Below are 22,461 nucleotides of genomic sequence, written 5' to 3'. Positions count from 1 at the left end.
AACTGAACCTTTTGACCATTTCCGCATGCATGTATGGATTGAGTTGCTGCCACGTGATTGGCTGATTAGATATTGGCACTAGCGAGCTGGTGCACCTAATAAAGTGGCCACTGTGTGCAGAAGAGTATAAGACGGTGGTGGTCCCCAACCACCGGGCCGCAAAGCATGGGCACTGCAGCTGACTCATATCGCTTCATACCGCCAAATCATATTGTTTCCTCTCGGCCCGGTGGTTGGGGACCACTGATATAAGAGACTGAGTTAGTGTGATGGGGGTATCAAAAGTAAGAGAGCAGACATTTATGAGAGGAAGGAGTTTTATGGCAGATTTGAGAGGAAAGTTTGCTTGCACAGCAAATGGTTGCTTCCTGGAATGTTGCCAAAGCTTTTGGTGGAACTAGATACAATCACTATGTCTAAGAAACATTTAGACTGGAATCTGGACCTGGGAAGATATGGACATAATGCAGGCAAATGAGATTTGTATAAATGTGCATAATGGTCAGCATTAGCAAGATGGGCCGAAGGGCTCAATTCTGTGCTGCACAATTCGTTGGCTCCCCTCAGTTTTCTAAACTCTAGGCCTCTCATCCAAGAGCTAGCTTGAGCTCTACTTGTGTGACACAGTGCTTCTACAGCATTCCAGATCTTTGGCCCCCTTCAGTTCCAAAAGTAAAAAGTTAACTGGTTCTCCCACTCCAGAAGCTGCCTGAACTGCTAAACCTATCAAGCATTCTCTGTTTAATTTCCGGTTTCCATTATCTGCACCCTTTTCTAGTTTTTGAATTTTTGGAAGAGGCCGAGAACTAGGGCCACCAGACTCCAAAACAATTAGTTTCTGCAAGCAGTAAGACTGATGAAGACCTCCATCCACTAACCTCCCCCCCCCCCCCCACTACTTTATTACTCCTATCAGTCACCTTATCTACGGTCTAGCACCACTTTATAGACAATCTGTGCTTATAAGCTATCCTGTTGTGTCCTTTGTCAGGGGTGGGTGTGGGTTTGAGCTGCATCAGATCCGGAGTAACAATTATTTCATTCTTCTTGTATTTATGTACAGGAAATCACATTAAACAATCTTGAATCTTGTAAGCTGGTGGCTTATAATTGTCCCATGTCCCGAGTACACTGACAACTTTGTTTTGCATGCCATCGCTAGAGATTATTTTACAGCACAAGTACAAAGGAAAAAGCAAAAGCTAGTCAAGAGGTGTGGTTTAATAATCTTTTAATTGAAGTTCAGACCAAACGAGCGTCCAGGGATTTTCCGCGTGTGCCTTCACCTCTGCTTGGCTGTATTTGCACCTCCTTGTATTCCCACTGGGATCCTGCAGGTAACGTGGCTACACATGGAAGCCCTGCACAGCTTCCTTGGTGAGACCTGTTTGTTCCCTCAGCTCCCCCTGTTCAGTGCTCTGTTTTGGAATTGCTGTCCCAGCTGATTCATGCACGGAATTCTCAGTCTAATCGCTGACAATTAACTCTCTTAATGAGGCACAACATTCCCTTTTGGGGAGAGAGCCTTTCGGTCGCACTCACTAATTGCAGGACGCCTTTGCCCCCGATGACATCATGCACTTTAAGCAGGTACGAAGCTCACATCTGCGTGGCTGAGCAGCCATTGGTTCTGGAGTTAAGAACGTAGAAAAGTACAGCACCGTACAACCCCTTCAGCCCACTACGTTATCTGTCTGCGCTCCATTTTTGGACAGCCGGACTGTCAGAGGCCCTTGCATTTGGCTGTCTGAAGAACAGAGTCTGCGATAATCCTGCAAAAATTGTTGCCACTCCACCTCCTTGTGACCTTATCCTGCCGTTGACTCCCCTACAGTCTCTTCCTACTCCGCGATCTCACCAGAAGTTACCTGCTCTGGCAGGTAGCTTAGTACTCGTGGCAAGAGGGAGAGCTTCTGTCATTCCTACAAAGATGGATGTTCTCAGGCTGACGCAGGCTGGCTCTGTGCAGCTTCAAAGTGTTTATTTGTTTAAAAAAATACCCGTAAATGGCAGAAAGACAATTTTTTTTTTTAAAAAAGCATGTAACAGGAGGGGAGGATGATGCTCAGTGTGCTTCACAATGACATTTGATTCCCTTTAGGAAAACGGGGCCATGAGAGGTTGTGCAGTCAGTACAGATCCCACTGGTTCAGGGCACGGAGACAGAAACGCAGAGTGAGACCGAGATAGATGGACGGAGAGAGGCAGAGCACTACCTGCGCTGTACTGCTGCCACAAAGCAACAAATTTCCCGACATACGCCAGTGATATTTAAACCTGATTCTAATCTTCTGGGAGAAGATGGCACCAGCGACAATGTGACCAAGCGTGACGTCCTTCAGACGGTTCGCGAAACAACCGCTTTCACTTCTCTTACGTCTTCTTCTTTCAAATGGGGTTCTGCTGCTGTTGGAGCGGAGGTTTCTGTGAGGCCTCGAGCTAAGCGGGCGAGCCCACGGTAGATTCCGTTTCTCACCGATCTCGCCGATTAAAGTGCCGAGGAAGATTGAAATCCTGAAGGAGTGAGTGGAAGGTGAGCGGTTGTTCAGCACCATCCATCAGCCTTTCGATCGCTGCTGCCGAACGAAGGTGGCTGCGTTTGACGGTCTCTCTCTCCCCCTCCGGCCCACGGCTACTGAAGGAAGGTCTCAGCATTCGAATGGTCTCTCTCTCAGTGCTTTCGGAGGATGGTGTCAAAGTTCTGGGTCTGGGGTTTGTGGATTGGACTGTAGTTCACGCTATGATGTGTTTCTGAACCGCTCCCTTTTATGTGGCTACTTTGGGTGATTTTGAATCGGGGCGACCTGCAGATAATGAGCACTGAGCAAAACCAGATACTCTTTCGAGTTTGTGTTTTATATTCTGTGGGGGTTTTTTGGTTTCCATTTGCGCAATTTGTGTTTTTTTTTGCACATGGTGGGGGTTGATGCTTTTCTTTGAACATGGTTTTCTTTGTTTCGTGGCTGTCTGTGAGGAAGATGAATCTCAGGGTTGTAAACTGCATACATACTTTGATGATAAGAATTATTTGAATCTTAATCTGTAGGGATGGCGTACAAGACACAATGTTTCCAGGTTCCTTCATGCATGTGACAATAATAAGCCAATTTGCCGATTTTGTCCTTTGCAGTATTTGTCTAGTGTTCAGATTTCATCAACCTGCGATGGGACAGGGGTGAGGTAGTCTGTGCGGAATGGATGCCATTCAATCTGGCGATATTGATCCAGAGGTTCTTCAGAAGTCAAGAATGAGGCATAAAACTTGATGATTACATTCATTTTATTAAGTGTTACAAGAACAAAGAACAAACAAAGGAAGGCAAATAAAGAGAACTCGTGTCCGTCACATACTCAGACTACATTGATAAAATATAATCTATGAAACAGCCGGATTCAAGTGGTATGACACCTGCTGCAGAATAACCCAGAAGCTTTTAGAAAAACACATTATCAGCTATAGTACAATTACTAGAAAATGTACTTAACAACTACATATACACTCAGTATATGTGGTTTATTTATTTTGTAGGGCAGTGGAACCAGTGTGGTCTTCCACTGCCGTAGCCACTTCAAGGTTTGACACGTGGTTTCAGAGATGCTCTCCTGCCCACCACTGTTGTAACACGTGGCAATTTGAGTTACTGCTGCCTTCCTGTCAGCTTGAACCAGTCTGGGCTCATGAAGTTGTTTTGACACAGTGAGACCTAGTCATCAGATCCAGTCCTCTGTTAAACAAGCTTGCAACACTCCAGGTGGGTCCACTTGTCCTACCTGTGGGCTGAAGGACATACAGACGTAATTGTCACACTACCTTTCCAAGGGTAATACAGAATGGCTACCAGGCGCGGGCTTTGTTGACTACTCGGAGTAGCGACCTCATTAGGTACACCTTGCAACCCAGGGTGGCCCTCTGCTGCCGTCGTAGCCCATCCACTTCACGGTTCCATGTGTCGTGTGTTGACAGACACTCTTCTGCACGTCACTGTTGTACTGTGTGGATATTTGAGTTACTGTTGCTTTCCTGGTTACTGGTTACTGGTTCAGCTTGAACCAGCCCGGCCATTCTCCTCCGACCTCTCTCATTAACAAGGTGTTTTCACCCACAGAACTGCCACTCTTTCGATGTTATTTTTTTTTTCCTTTTTGCACCATTCTCTGTAAACTCTGGAGCTGGTTCTGCTGGAAAATCCCAGGAGATCAGCAGTTTCTGAGATACGCAAACCACCCTGTCTGGCACCAACAATTATTCCATGGTCAAAGTCATTTAGATCACATTTTTTCTCCATTCTGATGTTTGGTCTGAACAACAACTGAACCTCTTGACCATGTCTGCATGCTTTTATGCATTGAGTTGCTGCCACATCATAATTGAGTGATTGCCAAACAGGTGTGTAGGTATACCTAATAAAGTGGTCACTGAGTGTATATCCAACAAGTAAAACAGGAGGTGCGTTGTGACAATCTCCCATGGTCTTCAGCACCAAACAATCCCCTGCGTGTAAGTTGCTCCATATTCTAGCATCTGTTGTGTGTTGAGAGACACTCTTCTGCACGTCACTGTTGTACTGTGTGGATATTTGAGTTACTGTTGCCTTCCTGTCAGCTTGAACCAGTCTGGCCGTTCTCCTCTGACCTCTCTCATTAACAAGGTGTTTTCACCCACAGAACTGCTGCTCACTGGATGTTTGATTTTTTTTCCTTTCTGCACCAATCTCTGTAAACTCTAGAGACTGCTGTGCGTGAAAACCCCAGGAGGTCAGCAGATTCTGAGATACTCAAACCGTCACCTCTGGTACCAACGATCAATCCGCGGTCAAAATCATTCTGATCTCATTTCTTCCCCGTTCGGAATATCTGAACAACAACTGAACCTCTTGACCATGTCTGCATGCTTTTCTACATTGAGTTGGTGCCACGTGATTGGCTGATTAGATAGTTGCGTTAACTAGCAGGTGTAGCTAATAAAGAGCCTCTGAGCGGACCAATAGAGGGGCGGACTACCTGCTGCTGAGAAGCGCGAAAGCTTTGGTGCAGCAGCAATTTTCTGGTTAAGTAGATTGCATAAGTTCATGGTTCCTCCAAAATGCAGGCCAGGGCGCGTTGTACAGCGTCGGCTCCCGATCAAGAAGTACCAAATAAGTGATTTCTTTTTCCATTGTCTTCCAGAGCGAGACTACGACAGCTTGTGTAACAAGCAGCCGATCGGGCGCGAACTTTTCCGTCAGTTCTGTGAGACGAAGCTGAAGCTGAGGAGGTGCATCAGGTTCCTCGACACTGTGGTAAGACGCCGAGCTCTGTTGTCAAATTGGGACTGAGCGTGTGTCAAAGTTCCTGAGTCAAGTCCGTTTGTAGTCCTGAGGAATCCAACGTCTGTTTCCACATCAGGTGTAGGAGCAGAGTTTGGCCATTCAGCCCATCGAGTCTGTTGCACCATTGAAGCGTATTTGTCTTTTTTAAAATCCTGTTCTCCTGCCTTCTCTCTGTAACCCTTTAACAGTCACAAATCTATCAATCTCTGACTTAAATACACCCAAAGAACCGACCTCCACAGCTCTCTATGGAAATTAACCCCACAAATTCAACACCCTCGGGCTGAAACCTTTCCTCCATGTCTCAATTCGAAAGGAATGTCCTTTTATCCTGAGGCTGTGCCCCCACATCCCAAGCTTCTCCATTAATGAAGACAATGCTCTCTGCATCTACTCCAGTTGTGCCCTGCAGTATCCAATAAATATCCTTGAACGTAGAAGCATACAGTGAGATGCCATTGCATCAACAACCAACATAGTCTGAATAGGTGTTGGGGGTAATCCACATGCCACGTTGCCAGCGTAGTATGCTCGCAATTTAATAACCCGAACCTGTACGTCTTTGGAACGTGGGAGGAGACCAGAACACCCGGAGGAAGCACATTCAGTCATGGGGAGACGTACAAATTGATTAGAGGTAGCGATGGGAATTTAACCCCGATTGCTGATTCCCCTGGTTGCGCTAAACACAACATTACTGTGCGGCCCCATGAATTTGTCTAGCCATTGTTCTTATTGATTTAGCTAAAGCCTTTGGCTCTGTTGGCCACAGGATTTTTGTGAAGCCTTTGGCTAAGTGGGGGCTGATGCTCAGCTTGTGGACTTTGTAACAGACATACATGTAGAATTCTACATTGTCATCGAGATGACTGAGCTCAATACTCTGTTAAGAGGTCAGAATCAGAATCAGAATCAGACTTTAATCGCCAAGTACCTATGCACATACAAGGAATTTACTTCCGGCAGATGTTGTCTCTCTGCTCATAACAATAATAATGATAAATATAAATGAAAATATAGATTATACATACAGGTAGTGCAATCCAAGTAATAGTTAGCCGACAGTTAACCGGCAGTTAACTGTTCAGCAAAGTGGCCGCAGTAGGGAAAAAACTTCTCCAGTGCCCCCATTTTAGTTAACGTCAAAATGGACACCGTATTATGTTTAGTTGGTGGGGAAGGGTCCGGATTGCATCTTAGTGCAGAGTGTAAGCTTTTCACTGTATTGGCGTTAACAGCATGAGGGAAGAAACTGATGTGCTGATTGAGTTGGAATCTGTTTATCCAAAAGGCTCTGGTTCGCAGTGGAATCAGAACGCCCAGAATGCATGGCAAACTCCACTGAGATGTGGTGCTTTTAAGACCATAAGATATAGGAGCAGATTCAGGCCATTTGGTCCATCAAGTCTGCTCCGCCATTCCATGGCTGATCCCATTTTTGTCTCGGCTCCTGCCTTCCCCTGTATTCCTTCATGCCCTGACCAATCAAGAATCTACCTTAGACTTGGGCTCCACAGCTACCTGAGGCAAAGAATTCCTCAGATTCACCACTCACTGGCTAAAGAAATTCCTCCTCATCTCTGTTCTAAAAGGACAGCCCCCAACCAGAGTTGAGAGTTAAGAGACAAAAGTTTAGGGGTAACAGGAGGGGAAACTTCTTTACTCAGAGAGTGGTAGCTCTGTGGAATGAGTTTCCAGTAGAAGTGGTAGAGGCAGGTTCGATATTGTCATTTAAAAGAAAAATTGGATAGGTATATGGACAGGAAAGGAATGGAGGGTTATGGGCTGAGTGCAGGTCGGTGGGACTAGGTGAGAGTAAGTGTTCGGCACGGACTAGAAGGGCCGAGATGGCCTGTTTCTGTGCTGTAATTGTTATGTGGTTATTTGGAGGCTGTGTCCTGTGGTTTTGGACTCTTCCACCACAGGAAACATCGTCTGCACATCTGTTCTATCAAGGCCGTTCGCCATTTGCTACATTTCAATGAGATCATTCCTCATTCTTCTGGTTTCTCGTGAATACAGAACTTAATAAGTTGCTCAGGCTCCAGATGCGATCTGAAGGCCATTTGAGGCACAAAGAGCCTGCAGATGCTGGAATATGGAGCAACATACACGCAGGGGATTGTTTGGTGCTGAAGACCATGGGAGATTGTCACAACGCACCTCCTGTTTTACTTGTTGGATATACACTCAGTGACCACTTTATTACGTATACCTACACACCTGTTTGGCAATGCAAATATCTAATCACTCAATTATGTGGCAGCAACTCAATGCATAAAAGCATGCAGACATGGTCAAGAGGTTCAGTTGTTGTTCAGACCAAACATCAGAATGGAGAAAAAATGTGATCTAAATGACTTTGACCATGGAATGATTGTTGGTGCCAGACAGGGTGGTTTGCGTATCTCAGAAACTTCTTATCTCCTGGGATTTTCTAGCAGAACCAGCTCTAGAGTTTACAGAGAATGGTGCAAAAAAGAAAGGAAAAAAAACATCGAAAGAGTGGCAGTTCTGTGGGTGAAAACACCTTGTTAATGAGAGACATCAGAGGAGAATGGCCGGGCTGGTTCAAGCTGAACCAGTAACCAGTAACCAGGAAAGCAACAGTAACTCAAATATCCACACGGTACAACAGTGACGTGCAGAAGAGTGTCTGTCAACACACGACACATGGAACCGTGAAGTGGATGGGCTACGACGGCAGCAGAGGGCCACCCTGGGTTGCAAGGTGTACCTAATGAGGTCGCCACTCCGAGTAGTCAACAAAGCCCGCGCCTGGTAGCCACTCTATATTACCCTTGGAAAGGTAGTGCGACAATTACGTCTGTATGTCCTTCAGCCCACAGGTAGGACAAGTGGACCCACCTGGAGTATTGCAGGCTTGTTTAACAGAGGACTGAATCTGATGACTAGGTCTCACTGTGTCAAAACAACTTCATGAGGCCCCCCTCCCCATTCCTGTAGTCTGCTTGTGGAATGATACCGCAGCTCTTAGTCAAATTCAAAGTACATTTATTGTCAAAATATTTGTGCAGTACACAACCCTGAGATTTGTCTTCCCACGGACAACCACGAAACAAAGAAACACTGTGGAACCTGTCCAAAGGAAATATCAAACACCCAGCGCACAAGAGAAAGAACAAAATGTGCAAACTGCAAAAAAAACAAACAAAAACACACAATGTGAAGCATCAAATCACAAAGTTATTGAAACAGCCTAGTTCAGTTTAGTGCTGTCATTTGCTGACTGCAGGCCGCAGAGCCAGTCTGCCCTGTTCAAAATCTCACAAAACAACAATAATAAACGGAGTAACAAGAAACCAGAAACGCATTATAACATGAACGACAGAGGTCAAATCGACAAACCATGTAGATTAAACCTTGCCCAAGACCAAAGACCCTGGCACTATTGAGAGTCTGGTCAAACACAAGCACCTTCCTTCAGCATCAGCGAGTGAGAAGGAAAGGGAGACTGGTCAAACCAGGCAGACGACACTGAATATCCCTCGCCCTCTGCTCTCGTCCCCATTGATTTCCATCTTGCTCCATGCTGTAGTCAGTGAGATCGGCAAGAAGTGAAGTTGATCATGGACTCGCGCCCGTCTCCAGGCCTCACACACTGGCCAAGACCTCACTGAACTCCCTCGGCAACAGCAAACCACCAGATCACTCAATCGGCCTGAAAACATGCATCAAAATGTAAATCACAGGTTCCAATGGTAGCAGAATCATACTTAATGGAAGAAGTAGTAGTATTTTCATGAATTATCTGGAGTACGTTGCCTTTGGTTGTGTTGTTCACTGGCGCCATCTCCTTCAATTTATTGATAACTTGACCTAACACAAGATATCTATCCAGAAGTTACAAAATCATTCACTTGCAGGCTATTTTGTACTCTTTCAGATAGGTCTTTCCACCCAGAAAATTTTCTTAAGGACCTACAATTCTGCAGCAGTCTTCCTGGTGTAATTATGTTTTTTTTTGTCTGAGCTATATTCAGTGTTTGTGTACACTGAAAGTTTGCCAGATGAATGTTTCCCTTTGTTTCCCTCAGTGGCATTTTGCAATGTTCAGTACGATGATTTAGCAGCAGACTGAGAAACTTTTTACCCTCCTGGTTGAAAGTCTGTGATATTAGTGGGACATTGCCAGTATGGATGCAAAGCTAGCTGAGAAACAGTCTGCAGATTCAAAGTCTGTGTTCCGTGTACAACCCTGCGATTCATCCTCACCACAGGCAGCTACGAAACAAAGAAAACCATGGAACCTGTTCACAGAACACCGACCCTCCCCCAATGCACAAAAAAAAGTCACACGAACGGCAACTGAAAGGAAAACAAAAGACGTAGAACATAAAACACCAAATCAAGAGTCCAAGCTGTTCGGTTCAGCTCACTGTTCATTATCTGTAGGCTGCCCCAATTCAAAATTGTCCAAAATAGCCACAAAAAAAAGGAATGACCAGAAACCAGAAACACGTCATAGCATGAGCTACAGAGTTCAACCCGCAAGCTGCATCGATTAAACCTTGCCCAAGACCCAGAACTCCAGCATCGTCCTGGGATGGTATCAAGAGAGAGAATGACCATGCAAACGCAGCGGATTTCCACCGGGAACAGTGAGCAGGAGAGAGAAGGAGAGACCACCACATGCAGACATCTTCGGCAGTAGTAAGCGAGAGGCTGGTAGACAGTGCTGAAAACCCCATCGCCTTCCTAACTGGCCTCAATGATTTCAATCTTCTTAAGCACCTTACTTGGGCGAGAAATGGAGTTGATCGTGGGCTCGCGCCCCATCTCCAGGCTTCTAGGCCTTGAGGCCACACGCCTCATGGAACAGCCAAGGAGACAGCAAAGAACCAGATCACTCAATCAGCCTGCAAACTGTGTGATTCTTTCTGGAGTGTGTTTTAGGACCACTGATTTTTAATATGTATCAATGGCTTGTAATTGGGTCCATAATCAATGTCTCCAAAATTGAGTTCAAAGTAAATTTATTATCAAAGTACAAATATGTCAACATACTCTACCTTGAGATTCATTTTCTTACAGATTCATTTTCTCTGTAGAACAAAGAATTACAATAAAATTGCTTAAAAAATGCACATGAAGACTGACAAACAACCAATGCGCAAACAAAACCAAACTGTGTAAATATAAACAAACAAATAAATACTAAGAACATGAGTTGTCGAGGCCCTTAAAGTGAGTCCACAGATGCAGCCTGACCTGCTGGGTACATCATATTTTATTTTGCGATACAGCGCAGAGTGGGCCTTCCAGCCCTTCAAGCCATGCAGCCCCAACAACCCCAGACAAATTCAACTAACCCAAACCCTTAATGACCAGTGTTATGTCTTTGGACTGTGGGAGGAAACCAGAGGACCAAGGGAAAAACCCCATTGATTCAGTGACGAGCTCTTTTATTTTGGTGACACTGAGGGAAAGATTGTTGAGGTGACACCGCGCCACTAGGCACTCTATCTCATTCCTGCACTCCCGCTTATTGTTTGAGATACGGCCCACTGCGATCATAGCATCGTCAAACTTGCAGACGGTTTTCGAGCAGAATCTGGCCACAGCCAGGAGTGTACTGTTTGTGGAGTGGAGCAGGGAGCTGAGGATGCGACCTTGTGGGGTGCCATTGTGGAGAATAATTGCGGGAAAGGCTGCGACTAGTTGTTTTGCCAAGTACCTCCTCCTCCCAGGTTCTTTAACTCGTCCACTCCTTACTTACTGCCCATTCTACCATTGAGCTTAGAGCAGCAATGAAGAAACTCCATCTCTGGTGGTGTTCAGGGCTTCCTTCATTGTGTCAGTAGCTTCCTCTTGGTTTCCACTATTGTCGGTCATGTAAGTCCTGGGAGAAGACTCAGGAATACTATCGCACTCAGATGTAGAAGGATTCTTCATTGCTGTTTCTGTAACAGTTTTGTTTTACCAGTCTGGGTTGTTAGCCCAGAGCTGAACCCCAGAACCCCTGAACCTGGAGGACCGGTGCACCTCTCCTAATCTGACCTCAACCCTTTGACCTGTTTGGCGTGGGCGCCAAAGCATAAAGCGCTAACTCCAGCCAGCATAGTTCTCCAGTTCATTGAGTCACGCAAACCTCCAAACCCTATGACAAGGTTGTGGCCCACTTGGAGGTAGATCCACTCTGATGGATGGTAATTTGTTCAAATGTCCTCCTTTTGGTCTCCAAGGTTGGACCAGTCTGGACCTTTAGGAGGTAGAGAGATGGGGAATAGCTCTGTGTTCCAGATCAGCAGGAATCAAACCCTTATCGGTGATCGCCTGGCGCTGTGAACCAGTTGCGCTAACCGCTTTGCCGTGTGCCGGTAAGCTGGTGAAGCAGCCACACAGGAAGCTTGCCTTCATTGTCCGGGGCAGAGAATATAGTGCAACTTGGTAAAGCATTGTCTAGATTACTATGTATGATTCTGGTTGCCGCTATCAGAAAGATGTGATTGCACTGAAGAGGTTGCAGGCACGATTCAGCGCGATGTTTTGGATGACGAGAGGGACAAGAGGCATAGAGGGGACAGCCAGCGCCAATTTTCCTAGGGGGGGGAAATGGCTAATACATGGGGGCGGTCATAATTTTATAGTGATTGGCGGGAAGTATAGGTGGCATGCGGAGGTAGGTTTTTTTGCAAAGAGGGTGGTGGGTGCATGGGAAACACTGCCAACGGTGATGCTCGTAACTTTCTACAGGCCTACTGTGGAGAGTATCCTGGCTGGCTGCATCACCGTCTGGTAAGGGAGGGGGGGGGCTACTGCACAGGATCAAAGTAAGCTGCAGAGAGTTGTAAACTCAGTCAGCTCCATCATGGGCACCAGCCTCCGTGATATCAGATTCAGATTCAGATTCAGCTTATTGTCATTTAGAAACCACAAATGCAATGCAGTTAAAAAATGAGACAGCGTTCCTCCAGAATGATATCAGAAAGGCATATGACAAAACAGACTACACCAGAAAATCCACGTAACGTTTGGCAATCCCCAATCCAGAGTCCGGAGAGGCTGCTGCGTATTAATATCGCGCTACCATCTTAGCGCGTTCCCCGGAAAGGAGCTCCAAATCCACCAGACAAAACAAGACCAAAAACTAAAGCTACAAGACCTGCACAAAACCTCATAGTTACAACATATAGTTACAACAGTGCAAACAATAGAATAATTGATAAAAAAAACAGACCATGGGCACGGTAAAAATAGTCCAAAGATGTTAAAAGACTATAAGTTCGAAAGAAAGCACCACACAGTTTCCACAAGTCCTCAGGGTCCCGATTGACTCGTCATCCCACGCCGGCGGCAGAAGGGAATACCCCCGTTATGGACTTCCATGGCGCCGCCCGACTCAACCTCGCAGACGCAGCACACAGTGAAAGCTCCGTCGGACCCAGCCTCGCAGACGCAGCGCACAGTGAAAGCGACCTGACTGCAGCGGATTCCGAGTTCATCGAACCTCCGACCATCCCCTCCGGCACAGCTTCTCCGAGCTTCTCCAAGACATCTTCGAGGAGCGATGCCTCAAAAAGGTGGCGCCCATCATTGAGGGCCTCCATCAGCCAGGTCATTCCTTGTTCTCATTGTCACCATCAGGAAGGAGGTACAGAAGCCTCAAGGCACACACTCAACGATTCAGAAGCAGTTTCTTCCCCCTAAATCATCCAATTTCTGCATGGGAAATGAACCCATGAACACCACCTTACTACTTTTTTTATTGCTATTTTTGCCCTACTTAGTTAAACTATTTAATATGCTTACTGTATTTCATGGGGGTTTCCCCTATTATTAAGTATTTCATTGTACTGCTGCATTAACATATGCCAGTGAGGTTAAATCTGGTTCTGATTCTGGTAGAGGCAGATACAATGGGGACAGTTAAGAGATTCTTAATTGAGAATTTCTTTCAATTTTGCAAAAATCTGCGGGCGGGAAGGGTTAGATTGACCTTGGATGGTGGCACAACACCATGGACCGAAAGGCCTGTACTGTGCTGTACTCTGCTATGTTCTGTGTTCAACCCGTACCCTAGCTCCCCAGACAGTGTCAGAGAATAATGTCACACTTAATCAAGGCTCTATCATCCTTAAGAGAAATGTAAAAGATGCATGACGTTGACGGAAGAAGCAGGAAAAATCCCATGGCTAATGATTTTACTTCTCACCCTGTATGGATTTGCTAGCTATTACTCAACCAGTGCTGGTGGGACTTCACTTCCGTTTCATTACAGGTAATTAATGAGCGGCAAAGTGCTTTGAGAATCCTCATCTTTGCTGTTATTTCCCAGTATTTATACATTATACTTCGCTACTGCATTCAGATTTCTCTACCGCAGAGCAGTACTCCCCGTCATTCCCTGTCTGTGCCAAGCCCCATTATCTATTTCTCGAAGGCAGCTGGTTTACTTCATTGCTTTTGTGGTTCCTGCTCACAGGCTTGTTTGATCAGTTTAAACACCCTTTCTTTAGAACTACAAAAGCCAGGGGGTTGTCCACGGTCAGTCGTGTATGGGGGGGGGGGGGGGGGGTCCGTGGTCAATCATGTTGGGGGGGCCGCGGTCCTGTCGAAAAGAAGTTCTGAACCTCTCCCTCTGTTCCGAGGAAACGATTCTCACACAGGGAGGATCTGGCATATTGAGTGATCTTCTGCCCAAGTTGGCTCTTGAGTTAAAGACAATTTTTTTTTATCTGCTTTCTAAAATAAACTTTCTTCATAATAATATATACCAAAAAAGAAACAGTGCAAAGTATTTTTCACTCATCATTGCATCCATTAATGTTAACCTATTTTTAAAACAATAGCACCATTGCTGTTTAGATGACCCATGGGGATAATAACGCACCATTCCCTGCCTGACTCGGCCCCTTTTTGTGAGGCAGTGGAAGGAGCCCAGATTACAATGCTTTCCCCCAGAGCCTTTGCATTGGCTGCACCAGGCATCAGTGTGAACTTCGGCATGTACTTCTGTATTGTAGAGTACGCGGAGGTAGATTTTGACCGGTGGATCCTGTGTAATCCACATCTCTGAGCAGCTGTAGATTTAAGGTGAACCAGAAAGATCTAGAAGAGACCTGAGGGTTAACTTCTTCTTGCAGTGGGCCGTGCATATGTGGAGTGAGCTGCCAGAGAAAGTAGTTGATGTGGGTACAATTACAGCGTCTGAAAGATATTTGGACAGGCACATGGATTGGAAAACGTTTAGACCATAAGACGTAGAACCAGAATTAGGCCATTTGGTCCATCAAGTCTGCTCTGCTATGTCATTGTGGCTGATCTATTTTCCTCTCAGCCCTAATCTCCTGTCTCCTCCCCATATCCCTTCATGCCCTGACTAGTCAAGAATCTGTCAACCTCAGCGTTAAATATACTCAATGACTTGACCTCCACAGCTGCCTGTGACAGTGAATTCCACAGATTCACCACTCTCTAGCTAAAGAACTTGCTCCTCATTTCCATTCTAGAAGGACAACCCTCTGTTCCGAGACCGTGTCCCCTCTGGTGTTGGACTCCCCAACGTTGAAAACAACCTCTCCACATCCAACTCTATTAAGGTCTTTCTAGATTCGATAGGTTTCAGTGAGGTCACCCTCATGCTTCTGAATTCTAGTGAATGCAGGCTCAGAGCCATCAAACACTCGTCATAGGACAAACTTTTCTATCCCGGAATAATTTTCGTGAACCCTCTCCAATGTCAGCACATACTTTCTGAGATAAGAGGCCCAAAACTGCTCTCAATACCCCAGTGCTTTATAAAGCCTCAACATTACATTTTCCAGACTGTGTTCTACCAGAATTTTGTGTGTGTTGTTGTTTGAATTTCCAGCATCTGCAGATTTCCTCGTGTTTGAACATTACATTCTTCCTTTTATGATCTAGTCCTCTTGATATGAATCCTAACAGAGAGAGATATGGACCAAATGTAGACAAGTGAGACCAGCTTGGTTGGGGATCTCGATCAACATGGATGAGTGGGAGTGATGGGTCTGTTTTTGTGTTGTAAGACTCTATGTCTTTGACTCTAAACATAAGCAAATAGGTTTGGCTTAGATGTACATTAAGGTCAGCATGGGCAAGCTGGGTCAAAGGGCATATGTCCACGCTGTGTTGGTCTAAGCAGTTTTCCCAAATTAGTTTTCCGAAAGGAAGATCCTGAGGTTGATCAGAAGATCACTGTGTGAGCAGGGTAGCATAGCAATTAGCATAACGCTTCACAGTGACGGTGATTAAGGGTTCAATTCCCACCACTGTTTGTAAGGAGTTTGTATGTTCTCACTGTGACTGCATGGCTTTCCACTGGCTAACACACACAAAATGCTGGAGGAACTCAGCAGGTCAGGCAGCGTCTATAGAAACGGATAAACCGTCGACGTTCCAGGCTGAGACCCTTCATCAGGACTGGAAAGGAAGGGGGAAAGTGCCAGAATAAAAATGGGTGGGGTGGGGGGAGAGGAAGGAGGACAAGCTAGAAAGTAATAGGTGAAGCCAGGTGAGTGGAAAGGTAAAGGGCTGGAGAGGAAGGAATCTGATACGAGAGGAGAGTGGACCTGAAGGAGATGATAGGCAGGTGAGAAGTGGTAAGAGGCCAGATTGAGGAATAGAAGAAGAGAGGAGAGAAAGTGAAATTTTTTTAATCAGAAGAGAAATGAACAATCAAGCCAGCAGTTTGGAGGCTACCTAGACGGAATATAAGGTGTTGCTCCTCCACACTGAGGGTAGCCTCATTTTGGCACAAGAGGAGGCCATGGACAGGAATGTCAGAATGGGATTGGGAATTGAAATTAAAACGTTTGGCCAAGGAATACTCTGGTTTTCCTCCCACATTCCAAAGACATCAGGGTTTGTAAGTTATAGGCATGCTCTGTTGGCACCAGAAGCAAGGTGACATTAAGAGGCTGCCGCCAGCACATGCTTGGACTGTATTGGTCACTGACGCAGTCGACACATTTTACTGTATGTTTCGATGTACCGAGACAAATAAAACTAATCTTTAACCTTCAAGATTGCAGAGAAAAGCAGGGCTGGGGGCAGCACTAGAATGGGGGGGGGGGAAGGTGACACCTCTTTACCAATGGTACCTTTGTTGCAGATTCTGCAATATCACGTCCCCATTACAGGCGCCATGTTTAACGTGAAGGGTAGGTTTACTTGTCGGTTGAAAGCCGCTTTTGCCTTGCCGGTTGTTGATTGGCCCTTTCGAGGAATGCAACAGCTCTTTCCCATTGGTTGCCTGGCTCGCCACGGTACTGGTGTCTGGTTTCAGAAGCCTCAGGGGCATAAGAATAGCACGTGCGAGAGACTTGCAAGCTTTCCTTTGTCTCCAGGGGCTCCCTTGATCTGTGTCGAAGAACCGTGTTCACACTTGGCTGAATACCTGTTGAATGTTTAGTTTTCCAAGTAGTTGCATAACTTAGGGAGACTTAATGAAGTACCTGTTGAGTTTGAAGTGTTACTGAATGTTTACTGTCATAGTTTTTCTAAGTTTGGATGACTTAGATGTCTGCTTGAATGTTTTATTACCGTTTGTCTGTAAATAAATGGCAGATGTGCTTATTTGTAAATAGGGTCTTCTGTCTCACTTGCCAAACCCGTGAACAAACTTCCTCTTAACGCCGAGGTGCTACACTACCCATCGTTGGCTGCAGTGCCTGTGTGCCACTCCATGCAATGGTTGTGCCTCGCATACCTGGTAGACCGTCAGCTGGAATCAAAACCCTGCAGACACCCAAAATCCAGGATAAAATCTCAAAATGCTGGAGGTGCTCAGCAGGCCAGGCAGCATTCATGGAGGGAGAAATAGGGCTGTCGCTCCAGGCTGACAACTTCTCCAGAGAACTGGAAAGAAGTATAAAGGTGTAAAGTTGCAGGCCGAGAGGGGAGCAGTGGAGAGGACAGAAAGGGAAGCCCGTGCCAGGATGGAGGCAGAGAGGTGGGGAATGTAGTGATAGAATGGGTGGCGGTGCAGGGTGGGGCAGACTGGTAAAAGGTGGAGGGGAATGAAATCTGAAGTTGGCCGGACGGCAGAGAGGGAAACTGACTCCGGTAAAAGCGAGGCACAAGACTAGAATGGCTGATTATCTAAAGTAGTTGACAACAGTTCACATGTCTACTCAAAGCTGCTGGATACACTGGCACACAGTCTGCTGTCCTTGACTTGGTGAGAGGGCTGCCGGTGAATTTCTGCGAGAATGCTTGTGCACGCACCGATCAATCGCTGCACTTGGACGGCAGGGTGGCAGGCAATCTCCTCCCTGCCACCCGAAGCGGAGTTGATGGCAGGCGATGGGAGTATTACCACTAAAGCTGGGATTTGGAACAGGGCTTCCCTCCGCAAGGTCCTGTCTCTCCCTCGCAGTGTAGGAGGCACTTATTGCTCAAGATTTGTCTCCTGCGTTTGCCTTGGGCTGTATTGTAAGACGATACTTGTGGACTTGAGTGATATACCTCCGCTCAGCCAGATTTCTGTTCCAATATTTCCTATGTTGCTGTCATTGAAGTGCTTACTTTGAAGTTCCTCCAGCTTTGCTTTTCAAAACCCAGAGCTGACTGCCACAGTACATTTTTCTCTACCACCCAACTTGTACTCCTTTCCCTCTGCCCCTCCCCACCCCGATCACCTTCTTAATCTGGTTTCTTCCTCCTTCCTTTTCAGTCATGATGAAGGGTCTTGGCCCAAAATGTTGACTGTTCCTTCATTTCTATAGATGCTGCCTGACTTGCTAAGTTCTTCCAACATTTTAGACCATAAGACATGGGAGCAGAATTGGGCCATTTGGCCCATCGAGTCTACTCCACCACTCCATCATGGCTGATTTATTATCCTTCTGAATTCTATTCTCCTACCTTCTCCCCATAACCTTTGATACCCTTAAACATCAAGCACTTTATCAACCTCTGCTTTAAATACCCTCAATGACTTGGCCTCCACAGCCATCCATGGCAATGAGTTCCACAGATTCACCACCCTTTGGCTAAAGCAATTCCTCCTAATCTTTGGTCAAAAGGAATGCCCTCTGGTTCTAGGCTCCCTCACTCCTCTCCACATCCACTCTATCTAGGCCTCTCAATATTTGATAGGTTTCAGTTATATAATTTCACCTCCCCCCCCCCACCCATCCTTCTAAACTCCAATGAGTACAAGCCCAGACCATCAAATGCTTCTCGTACATTAACCCATTCATACCTAGGATCAGTCTCATGAACCTCCTCTGGACCCTTTCCAATGGCAGCACATCCAAAACTGTTCACCATATTCCAAGTGCGATCTGACCAATGGCTTTGTGTGTGTGTGTTTGGGTTTGTGTAGCTCTGGAGTACCAATATATGCAAAATATCTTGCTTTTGAGATATCTCTCATATTCTTACTTTACCTTATGTCATAGGAGGAGGCCATTTGGCCACTACATAATTATTGTTGGGCCTCAGAACATTCCCATACCTCCCTACTTCCCTGCAACCCAATTTCTCTTGCAGGCCCATCAACTTGACCATATCCATAGTCAACTGCTACCTGCCGCTAATGGGGGTAACGTACAGCAGCCCGTTAACTAGCTGGCGTGTCTCTGGGATGGGGGAGGAATGAGTGTACAAACTCAGCCCAGACAGACCCTGAGGTCAGCGTGGAATCTGGGTCACTGGAGTTGTGTGTCAATTACACTAACTGCTGCACAGCCGTACCAAAACACAGCACTTAATGTGCAGGGTTCCCAATTGGTTGAGACGTAGATGGCCAGTGGAGATAATTGGGGCTGAATCTGCCCTTCTTCAGGAGAAACAACAGTGACTCACTCCAGTACAAGCCTGCACTGAATAGATGGGCTTCCTAATCAAAAGCAGAAATATACACTATTGACAACACTAAACAGTGAAACTGCTGTCTTTATAAAAGACGACACCTTTAACAGGACAGCATCCTCTCATAAGCACAGGAGGTTCTGCAGATGCTGAGAATCTACAGCAGGGGGCTTGCCAAGCAGTGGTTCACAGACCTCGTGCTTAATGGTATAGGTCCATAGCATAAAACAAGTTGGGAACCCCCTGGTCTAGAGCAACACACACAAAATGCTGGAGGAACTCAGCAGGTCAGGCAGCATCTATTGGAGAAGAATAAACAATCGACACTTCGGGCTGAGACCCTGACTTGTCAGTCGTAATGAAAGGTCTTGAGAAAGCCTTTGGTGAAGTGGTCTGTGCTGGTGGTGCAGTGGTATCTGCACTGGACTCCCAGGTTCGAATCCAGCCGGCTCCATGCGTGCTTGCCATCTGCGCTGGGTTGAGCAACTCAAACTTGTGAAAAGCAGGTAGGCACTAAAGAAATGGCAAGATTGCCAGGCAAGGCAGGGAGGATTTTTGCCCTTCCTTTTTTACCTTTTGATAAGGTGCTGCGCACAAGGCTGTTAAATGAGGCGTGAGCCCAGGATGTTTTGTGTAGTTCAACATTTCCAGCATCTCTTGTGTTTATAACATCTTGGTAAGATGGATGCACAGTGTTTGAAGAACCAGCAACTGGAGGCATGGGTTTGGGGTGGGAGGAGAGAGAATTGGTAGAAACCTGAGGGGGCATCTTCTTCACCCTGAGGGTGATGGGTGTGTGGTACAGGCTGCCAGGGGTGTGGTTAAGGTGGGTACAGTAAAAGCATTTCAAAGAGACTTGGACAACTGCATGGATTAGAAAGGTTCCAACAGATATGGGCCAGGTGCAGACAGTTGGGATTAGCTTTGATGCTGTCTCATCTACATTGGTGAGACCCGTAGTAAATTGGGGGACCGCTTCATTGAGCACCTGCACATCATCTGCCACAAGTGGGATTTGCCGGTGGCCAACCATTTTAACTCCAATTCCCATTCCCATTCCGACGTGTCGATCCATGACCTCCTCTTGTACAAAGACGAGGCCACCCTCGGGGTGGAGGAGCATATTCCATCTGGGTAGCCTCCAACCTGATGGCATGAATATTGAATTCTCCTTCTGATTAGCAAATTCTGCCCCCCCCATTTCTTTTGTTCCCCACTCTGATCTTTTGCTTCTTCTCACCTGCCTATTACTCCCCACCAAGCCCCACTCCTTCCATTTTTCTTACAGTCTATTGTCCTCTCCTATCAGATTTTTTCTTCTCCAGCCCTTGACTTTTCCCACCCACCTGTCACTTTCCAGCTAACCTCTTTCCCCTGCGCCCTCACCTTTTAATTGAGACATCTTCGCCCTTCCCCCTCCACCCTGAAGAAGAGTCTCGGCCAGAAACGTTGAGGATTTATTCTCTTCCCTAGATGCTGCCTGACCTGCTGAGTTCCTCCAACACTTTGTGTGTCTGGCTTGGATAGGCATCTTGGTCGGCATTGGACCAGATGGGCTGAAGGGCCTGTTCCTGTACAGAATATCTGTATGACTCTATGTTCGAGGCAATGCACTAGCAAGGCAGAAGAGTAGCAGAGGTCAAAGAGTGGAGGTAAAGGGGTCCTTCTCAGAACAGCTGTTGATGACTGGTGGAGTTCCATGGAAGGCAGTGTCAGGACAGTAGCATTTCAGATAATGCATTCATAATCTGGATGGAGACACTGTGGCCACAATTGTAGATAGGTGGAGTGACAGGCAGTGTTGCGAAGGTAGTGAGACTGCCTTGGACATTTTAGGGGGTAGACAAAGAAACATAGAAACATTGAAAATAGGTGCAGGAGTAGGCCATTCGGCCCTTCGAGCCTGCACCGCCATTCAGTATGATCAATGGCTGATCATCCAACTCAGAACCCCGTACCAGCTTTCTCTCCATACCCCCTGATCCCTTTAGCCACAAGGACCAAATCTAACTTCCTCTTAAATATAGCCAATGAACCGGCCTCAACTGTTTCCTGTGGCAGAGAATTCCACAGATTCACCACTCTCTGTGTGAAGAAGTTTTTCCCCATCTCGGTCCTAAAAGGCTTCCCCTTTATCCTTAAACTGTGACTCCTCGTTCTGGACTTCCCCAACATCGGAAACAATCTTCCTGCATCTAGCCTGTCCAATCCCTTTAGAATTTTATACGTTTCAATAAGATCTCCCCTCAATCTTCTAAATTCCAGTGAGTATAAGCCTAGTCGATCCAGTCTTTCTTCATATGAAAGTCCTGCCATCCCAGGAATCAGTCTGGTGAACCTTCTTTGTACTCCCTCTATGGCAAGAATGTCTTTCCTCAGATTAGGGGACCAAAACTGCACATAATATTCTAGGTGCGGTCTCACCAAGGCCTTGTACAACTGCAGTAGAACCTCCCTGCTCCTGTACTCAAATCCTTTTGCTATGAATGCCAACATACCATTTGCCTTTTTCACCGCCTGCTGTACCTGCATGCCCACCTTCAATGACTGGTGTACAATGACACCCAGGTCTCATTGCACCTCCCCTTTTCCTAATTGGCCACCGTTCAGATAATAATCTGTTTTCCTGTTCTTGCAACCAAAGTGGATAACCTCACATTTATCCACATTAAATTGCATCTGCCATGAATTTGCCCACTCTCCTAACCTATCCAAGTCACCCTGCATCCTCTTAGCATCCTCCTCACAGCTAACACCGCCGCCCAGCTTTGTGTCATCCGCAAACTTGGAGATGCTGCATTTAATTCCCTCGTCTAAATCATTAATATATATTGTAAACAACTGGGGTCCCAGCACTGAGCCTTGCGGTACCCCACTAGTCACTGCCTGCCATTCTGAAAAGGTCCCGTTTACTCCCACTCTTTGCTTCCTGTCTGCCAACCAATTCTCTATCCACATCAATACCATACCCCCAATACAGTGTGCTTTAAGTTTTCACACTAATCTCCTTTGTGGGACCTTGTCAAAAGCCTTTTGAAAATCTAAATATACCACATCCACTGGCTCTCCCCTATCCACTCTACTAGTTACATCTTCAAAAAATTCTATAAGATTCATCAGACATGATTTTCCTTTCACAAATCCATGCTGACTTTGTCCGATGATTTCACTTCTTTCCAAATGTGCTGTTATCACATCTTATTTAACCGACTCTAGCATTTCCCCCACCACCGATGTCAAACTAACCGGTCTATAATTCCCCGGATTTTCTCTCCCTCCTTTTTAAAAAGTGGGGTTACATTAGCCACCCTCCAATCCTCAGGAACTAATCCAGAATCTAAGGAGTTTT

The 22,461-nt window shown here is 46.2% G+C and overlaps 1 protein-coding gene across 1 annotated transcript in view; it reads left to right on the top strand.

Annotated features, from left to right (window-relative positions):
• Positions 1–22,461, top strand: part of LOC140734981 (G protein-coupled receptor kinase 5-like) — a 199,506-nt gene that overhangs the window by 117,447 nt on the left and 59,598 nt on the right. Inside the window, exon 3 of the mRNA XM_073059759.1 lies at positions 5,167–5,279. Within this exon, the coding sequence (XP_072915860.1) occupies positions 5,167–5,279 (113 nt within the window). The remainder of the gene's footprint in view (positions 1–5,166; positions 5,280–22,461) is intronic.

Source organism: Hemitrygon akajei, chromosome 1, assembly GCF_048418815.1.
Source record: "Hemitrygon akajei chromosome 1, sHemAka1.3, whole genome shotgun sequence".
Taxonomy (NCBI): Eukaryota; Metazoa; Chordata; class Chondrichthyes; order Myliobatiformes; family Dasyatidae; genus Hemitrygon; species Hemitrygon akajei.
The sequence above is the reverse complement of the archived record's forward strand: the minus strand, read 5'-3'. Positions and strand labels throughout refer to the sequence as shown.